The sequence below is a fragment of the Telopea speciosissima genome, chromosome 7 (genome assembly GCF_018873765.1).
Source record: "Telopea speciosissima isolate NSW1024214 ecotype Mountain lineage chromosome 7, Tspe_v1, whole genome shotgun sequence".
NCBI classification, from domain to species: Eukaryota; Viridiplantae; Streptophyta; class Magnoliopsida; order Proteales; family Proteaceae; genus Telopea; species Telopea speciosissima.
The window spans coordinates 9,896,506-9,910,812 of NC_057922.1; the positions used below are offsets into that span (position 1 = coordinate 9,896,506).

At 38.9% G+C, this 14,307-nt stretch overlaps 1 protein-coding gene and 1 pseudogene across 2 annotated transcripts; both read right to left on the reverse strand.

The window, feature by feature from the left end:
- Nucleotides 1-2,154: 2,154 nt before the first annotated feature.
- On the reverse strand, nucleotides 2,155-9,906 carry LOC122667451 (RNA polymerase II transcriptional coactivator KIWI-like). Of its 2 annotated transcripts, none has more exons than XM_043863722.1 (5): nucleotides 9,746-9,906; nucleotides 9,489-9,643; nucleotides 9,291-9,396; nucleotides 2,556-2,578; nucleotides 2,155-2,468 (listed from the first exon to the last, which is right to left on the reverse strand). In XM_043863722.1, exons 2-5 carry the CDS (start codon nucleotides 9,618-9,620, stop codon nucleotides 2,409-2,411), a joined length of 321 nt encoding a protein of 106 aa, XP_043719657.1. In that variant the 5' UTR covers nucleotides 9,621-9,643; nucleotides 9,746-9,906; the 3' UTR covers nucleotides 2,155-2,408. The 2 variants fall into 2 exon arrangements, with proteins under 2 accessions (XP_043719657.1, XP_043719658.1); XM_043863723.1 differs by lacking the exon at nucleotides 9,746-9,906 and adding an exon at nucleotides 9,724-9,741 and having other exon boundaries at nucleotides 9,489-9,666.
- Nucleotides 9,907-11,236: 1,330 nt separating this feature from the next.
- LOC122667448 lies at nucleotides 11,237-13,829 on the reverse strand (annotated as a pseudogene).
- Nucleotides 13,830-14,307: the final 478 nt, after the last annotated feature.

The window sequence follows — 14,307 nt, forward strand, 5'->3', positions numbered from 1 at the left end:
TCCTTCTCCGGTGGTTTTGTAATTCGTGCTCCTCAATTAACTATCAACCCTGAAATGGTTATAATGGTAGCGACAGAGAGAAATCTGCTTCCCGTTCAAGGAATTTCAGGAGTTGGTTGCACGTATCGTAGAAAACATTAATTTTTGAGTGGTACTCGTTAAGCCGGTTACGATATCGTAGATGCTTGTTTTGGCGCGAGAGAGAGAGATTTCAGTGAGCCGATCCCTTCTTTTGAGTACAGCAACACTGGGAAACTGGCTCCAGCAACACCGAGAAGGAAACCGAGGGAGAGGCAACTTTTCATCCGAGCCTTTTACAGCTTCTCCACCACACGTACATGGAGTTCACATCCTCTAGTTCCGCCCTGCCCGGAAGTTTCCGCCTTGCTTGTGTGTGGGGCGCACACGGCAGTTGGTGCAGGCGAAAGTAGAAGACGTGAATTTCACGTACATGAAAACGCTCAGGCATAGGTAAGGCGATCAATGTGCACACCCATGTGTCTGCACCGCTCAGCCTGCTATAGGCAGTAGATCTCGATCTATGTAATTTGCTTATAAATAAATAAACTCTTATAAAAAAGTAGAGTTCGTCCTGCATGCAACAGCCAATTAACAGGTGCTCACTCCTTTTCTCTCGGATTTGGATCCTCTACGGTGCAGTTGCTCGTCTTGCTTATGTTATATGGACACAAGGCTACGTGCAAACACCACCTTGCTCCTGCCCGAATGCCTTGACCAAATAGGGGTAAGGCAATCTTTGCACGTAGCACTATGTCTATGTAGCGCAGGTAGGACGGGCAGCATAGAAGATCTGGATCCTTTTCTCTCCTGCCATGCCTATTTGGTACTTTTTTTTTTTTATATGAATATTTTAATAATTCTGGTATCTAATAAGAGTGATTCAATTTTTATATGAAGAAATTCCAGAGATTTTGAAACATTTTGACTATTGTTTTCTAGTCTATGTTTTTGACTTTTGAAGGGATTGGTCGGATCTACGAAAAAGAGCTTCGGACAGTGAAATAAAACTCGACGGAGTTGGATGCAGAAGAAAAAAAGATACAGGCGCTTATAGAAACAACAGACCTCTCCTTATTCATGTATTAAAATTTTGGTGGTTATTATTATTTATAAGAATAAAAATGAACAACATAATCATCCTACCTAACAAGGAAAATTAAAACCATTGAAGATCACAAATAGGGTTATGCCAAAGATCGATGTCATATCAAAGGAATGAAGAACTTGTTTCAATATCATTCTAGATGGGAGTATCAAGTGGATTCTCTGGTCGGTTGGAGCAAGCAATTTTGAGAATATAGAGATTCTTAGAAGCCACAAATACGGTAGAAAAAACAAATCCATTTTCATCCTTCTCCAGGTACTGTTAACTTTGCACTCAAACTTGTACACTTGCAGACCTCCATGACCCTCCTAAGAAACTCCAATCACTTGCAGACCTCCATAACCATTTTGTCGTTGTGGGTTCCAGACAGATTGATACAGCGTGAGATTTATGATTTCAAAGATAAGAGATGTGCATCGGCACATGTGGAAGGAAGCTACTCCAAAAGCTTTGATCTATCACATTAAAAAGGAACCTTTACAAGAAGGGGGGGAAAATAACTGGTTCTATCCAAGAGGAGCCTAAAACCCTCCAATCCCTTGTGCTCCTATAATATGGAACCAAATCAAATTCTTCTCTTTTCATGCATCACAAAGCATTCTTAAGTAGAAGGGTATTGACTTGGTTAATTCTAAAACCACCAGAACTGCTTCACAATTGTCTGTCTCTACATGGGCTTTTCATGTAGAAGAACTTCTCAAGGGTTCTCTGTATACTTCCACAGTCGTTGTGGTGCTGTGGCAGTGAGTATTGGGCAGGAAATAAAAATATAAAACCCAAATGGTTTTAGACCCATTTGAACAGACCTCATCTACATTGTCGACAGTTGATACCAACTTCTCTTTTTCTCGCAAACCTCAACCACCCTCCTTTCAAAACCCTAACAGAAGATATTGTTAATGATTCCATGGATTCTAAATATCCACTAGAGCTCAGTGACGAGAAGTGATTCAGGCAGAATCAAACCTTTCTTCTATAGTTGTATGCACAACTATTCTTCAAAAAAAAAAAACATGTCAGCTAAGTACGAGAAATATGACTCAAATTAGAGGACAGTTACCACTTTGACCAAAGACAGGCAGTGACTACTAAGTTCCCCAACTATAATACTACAAACAAATGGTTCCATCCACCAAACGACTATGGTTAATTGAGAAATCCAGTTAGAGATACCTACTTAATCACAAAAACATTCACAGTACAGTGATCTATCAAAAAGTTGCATCTTTCCCATTTCTTTTGGAGTGTGACAGAAACGCCCCAAAAAAATCCTTGTCACAGCCTAAGTATTCTCCATGACCGCATTGTCAATTTCATCCGCATGATCCCGAAGTACCTTCCACTTCAAAAGGAATAAATGAAAGTGTGAATAGATTGTTGACATCCTAGGGTCACAAAAAGGAGAGAATTTTGGAGGGAAAGAGGATACCTGATCCATGCTCAATGAAATGCCTGTTGCAATATTAAATAGCAAAACTATCAGTACTTAGCAGAGAAAAGTTGAAATAGCCAACATAACTCAGAAACATCACATTTAAGATATCATTTCTACATTAGATGAAATTAAACATAAGAATGTGTACAGGTACCAAGTTGTAGAAGTATTATGTTTCTAAGGACAGGCCTCTTAAGAAGAGGGTGTGTGTGTGTTTGGGGGGGAGGGATATATCTTGTCCCTACTATAAAGAAAACTCTTGTTATTCTTGAAATCAAACTGAAGTAAAAGTGCATTCAAGGATTATCCTACTAACCTCACACAAATTGCCGTAAAACCATCTAGAGGTTAAGCAAATAAAAAGGGAAAAAGGTTTAACCTACAACCAACTTAACAGCTGATTGGACAAATTACAACAAAACATCAAAAGTCACTTCATCTCTGGGGGATTTTTCTTCCCCACATAAACTCCTCAAAACCACCAGTGTTGACCTGATCAGTAATGTTAATACTCTTATAGAGCTGTAAAGGGCATACCCAGTGCATGAGACTCCTGCCACTGCGGGGTCTGGGGAGCGTCATAATGTACAGTCTTACCTCCGCTTCACGGAGAGGCTGTTTCCTGACTCAAACCTGCGACTACTATGTCGCAATGGAGCAACCGTATCATCATGTGAGGTAAGGTTGTTGGTAAATGAGTTAGTAAAGTTGGTACACAGTCCTAGGTCACCATACCAGATATTATCCTCCCAAACCACCACAGCAATATAATAAATTACTTTTAGATAAATAAAAATTACCTCCAGAGATTGGGGTCATATATTCTAAACAACAGAGTAGGTGTTGCAAAAGAGAGAAAAAAGACCTAAGATGCTCTTTCTGAATGAGTTTGTGAAGTTGTTACACAGTCCTAGGTCACAGCATACCAGATATCCTCCCAAAACATAAATGTCATGAACATTAGTATTTCCTGATAACTGAGAACCTATAACAAAGTACCCAACTATTGATCTTACTCACAATTGGTTGCCACCAAATTCTTGGAGATGAAGTTATCTACAAAGACATAAGCTTCCAACAAGTAGATAAAAGTGAAAATGATGTGGAAGCAGAAAATTGAAAGTAGTGCCAGAAATTAAAACCTTTGGTGATTGGAGCAATATCTTCTTGAGAAAAAGTGGGGGAGGGAGAGGGGGAGGGGAAGGAGATACTCTTTTTCCATATGAAATGGTGCCCAGGGGAGGAGAGAATCATTAGATTTTCTTCTAGGTTTCTCCTCCCTCTCCCCCCACCGCCCCGCAAAAAAATTCATGGACTTGTCTGCATAGATTGCATTGGAAGAACATAAACATGCATTTGGAAGCAGAAGATACTATGGAAAAAGCGTAGAAAATCATTTCTGACACTTATCCCTGACCCAAGTGCACATTTGGCCTTTCTTTTTTAACCCTGTGACTAGTCATCCAACCTTGTGAACTTTCATATGTAGATATCCCCGACTTCTCCCCACTGGTATGTCTTTTCTCCATAGTTATCAAGGGGGAAGGCGACCAAGACACCCATGGCGACCAAAGATCCTAGACGCCAAGGCGACACCTTGATAACCATGCTTTTCTCTCTTTACACCCCTCCCCCACAAAAAAAGGGTGTCAAGTCGCTCTCTTTAAGCTGAAGACAGCATCTACAGAATTAGACATGGACACATGGTTAAGTATACCAAAATGAATTGAGAGTCTAGATTTTATCCTCTTTTAAAAAGAGGAGGGTGGGGAGGGGAGGGGGGGGGGGGGTTGGAGAAAAATTGTAACCTTTAAAGAACAATATTAGACATTTATCTGAAACTTGGATTCCACACCATTAAGCGCAGCTGCTCACTAGGTGGATGTTAGAAATCTAGAGCCAGTATGTCATCAAGCTTCAGAAAACTCGGTTAACATTGCATTAGCCCAGCCAACAACGTACTTCAGCAGTCATGGCCCAACTAATTTGAGATTTTTTCCTTTCTGCAATTGAGCTAAAAGTAGGCTCATAGACAAGCATCCCTAGGAAGAGTAGAGATAAATAGCAGAGTCAACTCAAAGCATGTCAAATTGTCAATATTCATCTGTGTTTGAAGGTATCTTTTCAGAAAGTCTAGTAAATTTTTTCTTTGGCATCTTTATTAGGACTTGACGAATGTTAAAAGAACCTCTGAAGAGCTTCAATTTTCTGGGCTGAATTGTAAACAAGGGTATGGGGACCTTCTGCTATATACTCAATAATTGCCTAAGTAGCAATTTCACCACCTCTCTTTTGTGACAGCATTTTGTTCTTTTAAGAACTGAAAGGAGAAATCATTCTCCATCAACCTATGTGCTATGAAGGTGGCTCCTGATTTTCAATACAGCAAAAAATCAGAAACCCCTGAACCCTCTGTAAATTTTAATGATTTTGGTCCATTTGGATTTAAAGATTAGCCTCACAAACACTGATTATACATGGAGAATCACATGAATTCCTTTTTCTTTCCCATGCATGACAGATATTCTCACCAGAATTGAAAAATGTAGACTAGAAGGATATGAACAAAATAGTATAATCTATAAGCACAAAATATCATATTACAACTAAAAAAGCTGTAACCATGAGAATATATATTACATATAATTTATCCCAAAATATGTGAATTTGACCTTGAATATCTTAAACATTTCACTAAGAATCTTCCCTAACAATTGATCAATGTTCTACAAACCCACATCCAACTGTTGTCATTGTCTGGAGTAATATTTACACTTCAAATCATGACATAGCTAGGACATTGACCCAGTATGTATTTCTGTTTTGAGCTTAACCTTCATTATTTTAAGTTCAATTTCCCATCAGAATTTAATCATAATAGATAAGAAAGAATTTGAGTGAAAAGTCTATTTGAGGAAACAAGGGAAAAGGGGGATGGACACCTGGACAGACCCATGAAATTAACCTCGACAAATTGCTTTTTGGGTCCAGTAGGGCTTTTTAGTTTATTTATTTATTTAGAGTTCTATTATTTGGATTTATCTTGTAATCTACTGTTTTAGTTTTAATAGGCTAAGTAGTGGTAAGAGTATGATTTAGGGTTTTATTCCAGTTTTAGAGTCCAAGTTAGAGTCAAGTTTTATTTTAGTTTTGGTTAAGGATTAGAAGTCCTTTATTTTCCTCTTTAAATACATGGTTGTAATAAAGTTTAGACAGATTTATGAATGAATTTTATTTGAGTTGTTTATGGTGCCGGATTGGTATGATACCATAGGTCATGTGACCTCTTCTCTTCCTTTCTCTGAAACCTCTCTTTCGTCTCTGGATTCTCTCTCACATCTCACCTTCTTCTATCCTGATCCTTTCTTTTCTTCTATTATTCTTCCCTGTCCTGTTTCTGGGCACCCTAACAGTTTGATAGGAGTCAATCGATCTCCCTCATCCTTTTCCTATTCTCTATCACCCGTTGGGTGAGAGTTTCCCTACCTAAAGCTTCAGAGCCTTGGCTGCTGAAACCTCTGAAACCATTCCTGTTGACAGATCCATTACCTGAACCAAAATGGAGCACTTCCTTCCGCCTAGAGCAATTTCAGCACTTGTTTTTTTTTATTGACACTTGCTGATTGGAGTTTTTTTAGGTTTGGATTCAATAGGGTTGGGGATTACGAACCTCATCCCATAATTTCATTGGATTTCAATTCAAAGGGTGAAAGTTCTCTCCCTCACAAGCCATCTCTCCCCTTCGCTGGTTCTGTTGTTTTGATCGAAGGTTGAAGGCAACCTTATTTCAGGTTTGTGTTAAAATAAAATTATCTTGTTATGCCATAAAGACCCTTGTGTTTCCTATTAAACCAAAGTCTGTCCAACCCCTATAGTTGCTTCCAACTCTATTCCCATACAAAACATATAAAAGACCTTTGAGTCCTAACCCACATCCACCTTCCAAAGTAGCCCTTTACAATTCTGGTTATCTACCAGATTACCACTCCCCACTTTGCTACCCTTGATATATTTACAGTTTTGCCATTACATTTAATTGTTGAGCTATTTAGAGACTGGGTGGGCCCATAAGCGATCAAAGACGGATTTTCAAACCCCGGATCCACATCAGAATAACTAGCGAGTACCTAGGCCATCATTATCCCTCATATATTTCTCAGGATCATCTGCATGAAGGCTTCCTACCAGAAGAGGGACCTAATAGACTAATGTCTAAAATTAGCAAAATGTTAATCTCTGCACCTTCCCTTGTACGCAAAGAATGCCTTCACAACCCATCGTTCTATTTAATTCTTTTATTCTCGATGATATAACAAAATTTATAAGTAAAGAAGAAAGGAAATAATCATAATACACAAATAGATAGGCCTGAATAACTAACCTCAAAATACCACCCCCCCCACCACCCCCCCAAAGAAAAAAAAAATCCATCCCAAGTCCCATCCTAATCCTCACCTAATAGTCACCCTAAAGTTTCCCAACCTATGCATCTAATGACAATGACACAAGGTGTGAACAAACACTTTGAAAGCTTCTATCAGTCTATCAGAATGCATCAATCTGAAGCTTTATTTCAAACCTAAATCCTAAATTATGCAGTATGAATTTTTATGAAACTCAGGTGTAACAAAAATAGGATGCCTAATCTACAGTTAATCCACTAAAATAAGAAAATCAGTGATTTTAAGTTTGAGTCTACACTCTTATGCAGCTAAAGTCCTAATGAATAAGATAAAACTGATTCTATTTCTAGAAAATAAAAATCTCACTCTGCACAAACAATGCCCGCTGTACATTACACTCACTGCAACATAACTTATCATCAACAAAACTTCCAAGTTCCTACGATTCTTTCAGCTTCCAAATTTCTCTCTATAGCATTTTCATTAATTTATAAGATTGCCACATGCAATTACTTAGCCCGTGCCTCAAGAGAACTATGCATCATAGCTTGATTCTAGATCCACTCTCTCTTAATGCAACTTCTTCAAAACTTCAATTGCCACTCCATGAATAGGGATATTGAGGATTATCCAGAAAGTCATTTGGGAATTGCTCTGATTCTCTCTCACTTTGTTCTTCTTGTAGAAAGAAAGGATCCCAAAGAATTGATCTTTCTCTTAGTTGCTTAATCTCTCTTTAATTGGTGAAAGTGTGATACTCGATCTTCATCACGAATGGAAAGGAAACAATCTCTGGATAGTCTAGAAGATCCTTTAAACTCTATAGGATGAAGAAGTCTATTATTGTGATCAGGGAGACTCCAACCACACAGTCTTGGGCACAAATGTTAACACCTTCAATCTTAAATCCCAGATCAGTCTGACAATCCCCATTGTCTTCCTTCTACAGTACTGCAGGTAAAAATATTTCTTATTCTCTCTATTTTAATTTAATCTAATTTCTGAGCACCCTATAAAGTGATATAAATCCTATCTTATAGATCTTACAATACAGGCAATAATGATCTCAGCAATCAACCTTGGAGGAAAAAATCAAGCCACATATATTTATGTACAAACCTGGAAAATAACCCACACCAATGGATAACTTCAAGTGCTTAACCCTATACTATTCTGTTCAAAACAATTCAGTCCTTAAAATAGGCCATCCATCTTTTAAATCCTTCAAACTCTGTTTCTACTAGCTCAATCCAGACCAGCACTGCAAAACAGCCAATCTACTGCTTCCAGAGCATGTATTTCCTCTGCACTTTCGATTGAAAGAGACCTGTACCTAGAATTCTTGTTTGCTGGCTACTGTCAAGTGTAGGATATTAGGTTATAGATTTATTTAGGAGAAAACTACATAATTTTACTCAAAATTGACTTGTAAAATTAAAAAGAACCAAAGAAAAAAAAAATCCTTTCCCTTCACCAAATCAAGGGTTCAAATCTTTCATGCCTAAGGAATTCCTAGATTTGAGAATTAGCATTACAGGAGAATGGCTAAATGCACTACCTATTTTGGACAAAATCTGTATTCCATCAGAAATTGGATCAAGCCCAAAAGGACATAGAAACCTTCAGGAAAACCATCCAATACAAGGCAGTGCATCCATTACCAATTTGACTTCTAACACTAAGTTAAAAAGCTTGCTTACATAAAAGAGAATTCGAAAGTTGATACATATAACTCAATGATGATTCAATTACCTATGATTCCCATAATTTACCAAACTATTACATTTGACCTTCCCCAGACCCTGCTAAACGCGGAAGCCTTGTGCACTGGGTACGACCTTTTATATCTTCGAGAGTCCATGTATCCATTTATGTTCTAGCTCTAAACCTCTAAACAATCGAGCAACCTTGCACACTAAGCAGAAATGGAGTATACGCATGACAAATGATGAACTCAAACCAATAACATACGTATTTACGTGTTATGCGCCAACTCCCCACCCTCCCAAGAAAAAATTTTAAATAAATAAAAAAAACATGGCAAATGATGAACTCAAACCAATAACATACATGGTTATCATGTTATACTCTAAACCCCCCCCCCCCCCAAAAAAAAAAAAAAGAAAGAAAGAAAGAAGAAGAATTGCAGAGTTAGTTGCAGTGAATTAATAGGCCAATTTAAGCTCTTTCCGTCCCTATTCCATGGAATGGGGAGAAAACCCACAAACCTCCACGAACAGATAAATGTAAGTAAAGCACATTTTTCGTATTTCCATAAACAATGCAATAGGAGGGAAAAATATGACGTAATCCAAAACGGGAATACCTTTTTTCCCAGGCAATTCTTTTCCATCTTTGTAGTAAAACTCACGGATGTCGACCATAATCTTCCCTTGAAAGTTCCTCACTTTGACTCTCCTAGTCTTCGAAAGCTTTACAAACAATAAGAAACAAAGTGAGAAAGAACAAGAGAGTAAGGCTATCAGACACACACAGATATATATAGAGAGAGAGAGAGGAGTACATCACAAACGACAATATCGTCGGAGTCATCAGAGCCTTTCCGGGCGTTCTTCTTGGCCGGAGCACCACCATGGTCGGAGTCACCATCGGAGGCGAAGCCCCCTTCGTCCTTCCTCTTTCCCCATCTCGACATCTCTCAAACTATCAGAAGATGATCAGTGAGAAAAAATTGGAAAACCCTCGAAAAGGGCTTGAGAACAAACACAGGTTAATAAGAACTGAGGATAATAACATACAAAAACAGTTGAAGAAGACGACCTCAAAAGCTTCGGCCTCTCTCTCTTTCTCTCACTCTCTATCGCGTCTGGTTGAGCGGTTCTCCCCTTTCTAGTAACAAAGCGCGGGCATCTCTTTTCAGTGTCCCTCTCTTCCTACCCTTTTAAAATCGAAGTGATCTGAAATCTGCTCCGTTTTGCTTACTTTTTGTAAGGGTCCGTTTGGCTGATTTTTCACTTCGAGTCCAGTCGAAAACTCATATGTATGCGAAAACTAGTGAGAGGACGATATTTTTATTCTCCTATGTATTAAAATGATGCCAGGTGGACTTTGACAGGTGGGCAAAGAAATAAAAAATTAAATCAATGCAATACCGTTTTTTTAATTTGTATTGTGAGATACTGGGAGGATAGAATTTTATTCCTCCCAAATGTCATGCTAGTACAACTCTTGAACATGATTAATGATTCGAGTGGGCTCTCTCGTGTTCCCAGAACTTTCCACTTCCCACCACGGTTGGTGTGGGCCGTGGCCCGTGGCGGTGCAACTCAGACAGTCAGACCGGCCCATGAGAAATATGGGCTTGTTTTCGAACTAAATTGGGCTCGACTACAGACTCCATCCCATTTAAAATTGTTCAATAGCCCAATCCAGCTTGACCTAAGTTGTATCCAACCCCAGCCGACCACCCTTTTTTTTCTTTTGGAGTAATACCGTAAATAGAAACAAACAAGAATGGGAAAAAGAACGTTCGCGTGGTTCCTGAGTCCAAAGTACAGAAACAGGATCAGATGAAATTACCATTCAACCCCCAGTAAAATAAAAAATCTCATTCAGACAGATCCTCCTATGTGCATTCCCATTGGACCCTGTACTGCTGCGGCACTACACGACCAGTCTGCGATCTCTTGCCCATATAAGCAAAGGAAAAAAAGGGCTTCGACGTTCCACGCATGAGGACCCAATTCTATACACAAGTATTTTAAGGACGTTCTTGTCATCCTAAAAATAGAGGAATCATAGACCACAAATCAAAGGATAAAAAAATCAAGGCTAGCATCTCCAATGTATTTTCGACTTAGAGATGTGCAAATTTGTAGTTTGTTAGCCATCCAGTTGTGCTTGTACATTCCCTTTTTCCTTGTTTTTTTTTTTTTTTTTAATAAATTAATATTAATTATCAAAAAAAAAAAAATTTGCAGATTTTTGAACTAGGATTTTCTGGGGAGAGTTCTTCCTGCCGTTTTGGTATGTAACTTCACTTCACTCCTAATTTTTTAAGTTATGCAATCTTTTTTTTTTTTGCCCTAGTTCATCTCACATTTGTTGTATAAATTATCCTTTGTATGACTATTTAAAACCCAGAAGCTAAAATTTTTATTATGCTTTCTACCTCTCTGACTATGCTTCTTCTTGATTACCTGTCTTTACATCAGCATAGGTTGGTAGGAATTCTCCATATTGATCTTCACAGTCAAACTTTGTTGGTTCATGACCATAGTTGATCTTCAACAAAATAGTGAAGCTAGACACATAATGAGTTTTATTCCAGCAACAATAACTAAGTGGAAAGTATTACATCTATTTATAGAATTCTATGACTGAGAAGGTGTAAGCACAACACGCCACATTAATACCAGCAAATCCAGCTTCTCTTGCTAAAGCAGAAAATTCTTCTTTTGTCCTCTCCTTTGCTGTAGTGTTCAATATAGTTGCAATGAACATTTCCATTTGTAAGATGCCTTTAGTAGCAACATTTGTCTCTGGGGAGGTTTGAGCTATCAAATCCACAATAATCACTTTTCCAAAATCTGGTAATGCTTCATAGCAATTTTTTAGTAACTTCAGACATTGTTCATCACTCCAATTATGAAATATATTCTGCAAGTTTTATTCAAAACCCAGCTGATTAGTTAAATTTGGTGATATTTTTTTTCTTCAAATTAGTGAAAAAACACATCTAACTAATAGAAATGAATGCTGAGGAGCACTACAAGTATTCCTGTAAATCAAGGATATCCATGGTTCATGTATTAACAAAGAATAAAAGCTTACAATAATAATGTTATATCCTGACATATATACCTTCATAAAAATTGCATCTCCTTTCGGAATACTTGTAAACATATCTCCTCCAACATGTTCCACACCTACAACAAAATCATCCCTTATCCTTCAAGTTATTTAAATAAGGGGGAAAGTTCTCTGTCCGGGAGTGTGGCCTATGCCAGCACTCCCATGAGTCTATCTCTCTCTTTTCCATTTGAAAAGACACCTCTACCCCTTGTTTTGAGGAGGAGAGAGATAGACACATGGGAGTACTGGCGCAGGCCACACTCCCGGACAGAAAACTACTTCCCTTTAAATAATTAAAAAAATAAAATAAACAAAAAAGATAAAATAAAGTTTGGAACCCTGACCCAACCACTAACCAAAAACAGATATAAGAGTTACTATTTTAGCAATCTTAGTTCTAAATGATGGAAAGCTAGAAGAATCAAGGTTTTATAACTCGAAACCGGACATTGATTCTGATCCAATTTCGATTCAAATTAGTGGAGAATTGACTGGTTCTCAATATGGTTGCTTTGTTTACTCTGTTTCTGTTCTCTCATTATTCCAACATGTGACTTGTTTTATTTCAGAAGATATCACTAGTGGTGTTATGGAGTAGTATGAGTTATTGCTCTCATGTATTTTGGCTCCGTGCTGATCTCTTGGAGCTCGAAGAAATAGAAGACTGTTTCGCGGTCCTCTACCGAGGTTGAGTACCGGGCTGTTGCTTCTGCTGCCTACTAATTAGTTTGGCTTCGCTCTTTACTTCAGGAACTTGGCATTTTCTTAGCTCACCAACCGATCGTGTGGTGTGATAATGTTGGGGCCACGTTCCTCTCTGTGAACCCTGTGTTTCATGCCCGGATGAAGCACATTGAGATTGATTATCACTTTGTGCGTGATATGGTTGCTTCTCGGCATCTTGCTGTTCGCAATGTCTCCACTGTTGATCAGTTTGCCGATGTCCTCACAAAGGGACTTTCTCGTGTTCGATTTGCATGGCTCAATGGCAAGCTCACTGTTGGTACACCCCCACTGAGCTTGAGGGGGGCTGTTAGAGATGTCCATTAGAGGTTGCCAGTGTATGGTTCTATGGTATTCTAGACCTCATTTATTGTGTGTATATAGACACATTGATTCATTAATGAAATATAACCTTGAGTTTATAACAGTTAGCCATACCTGAACAAGGGGGAGCTCTTTCTATGACATGAGGCAGATCGAAGTTGATGCCCTTAATGGATGGATATTTGGAGATGATCATGCTGAGGAGTTGTCCATTCCCTCCGCCTACATCAACCAGAATTTGTAGGCCTTCGAACCCTTTGTATGTGTCAAGAACCCTCTTCATGAAGAGGACATTGTATTCAAACGCAGCGCTTCCGAAATCCTTACTCCATTTAGGGTCCTTCCCAAGGAAGTCTGGAACGTTCTCACCATGTGCCCTGTAAAATGGAAACTCACCTCCTTCTAGAATTGACTCCTTCAAGTGGTACCTGTGAACAGGGAATTAATAATCAGGGATAAGAATCACCTTAATTATTATACCCATTACAAACTATGATGATGATGACTGAAAAATAATTACCAAAGTTCCTTTTGTTAATTTCTCAATAAAATCAGTTAAACTCAGTACAAAATTTTAGTCTTTTAAATGGATAATGTATAAACGAATACCAGCTCTTGATTAAAGCGTGATCCTGGATAAAAAGTAGAAAGAGGGCCAAGGACCCTCCATCCTTCTCCTTAACAAACAGTTTGGAGGCAGGTGCCAAGCCATAGATCCTGTGATCATGGCTGAGGACACTGCAAGTGAGAAGAGAGTGGGAAACCAGAAGACGCAGCATACGATCGAGCAGATGGGGTGCATCTGGGTTCTGAGTGGGAGCCGAGATGCGATGTCTAGAGGGGAGAGGCGTGCGTCGGGACCGGCTTCGGCTATTATGTCGAACACATGGAGCTCGATTGCTGTTTTCAATACCATGGGCAGAACAGAAGCACTAACCATTTGCATGGCCAACAACTGACTCTCTTCTTCTTCTTCCCTTGCGAAAGCCATACTACTAATTTCACCTCTTTCAGCCATAACTCTTTCTTCTAATCTTTAATTTCTAAATACAACAAGAGGAGTATTTAAATTGCTTCCCCACTTGAGGTCTTCAATTTGAAGTCTTGATGAATTGAACCAAGCAGTTCCCTTCATTGTTTGCTTTTTTGTTCATGCGTCGTATACAAACCTACCAAGTATGGTTGAATAGAGAATTCTGTATACAGTCAACTGGCGTGCGGGAGATCGATCTCTCTCTCTCTCTCTCGGGAGATCACAAAGCCGACTACTTAAATGGTGTCATGGTGGTGCCATGTTGTTGTCATCTGGGGCCTCGAACAGTGAAACAGACCCTCTTTCTCTCTCTCTCTCTCTCTCTCGGGAGATCACAAAGCCGACTACTTAAATGGTGTCATGGTGGTGCCATGTTGTTGTCATCTGGGGCCTCGAACAGTGAAACAGACAGCACCAAAAATGAGAAATTCACCCATCCAGTCCATCG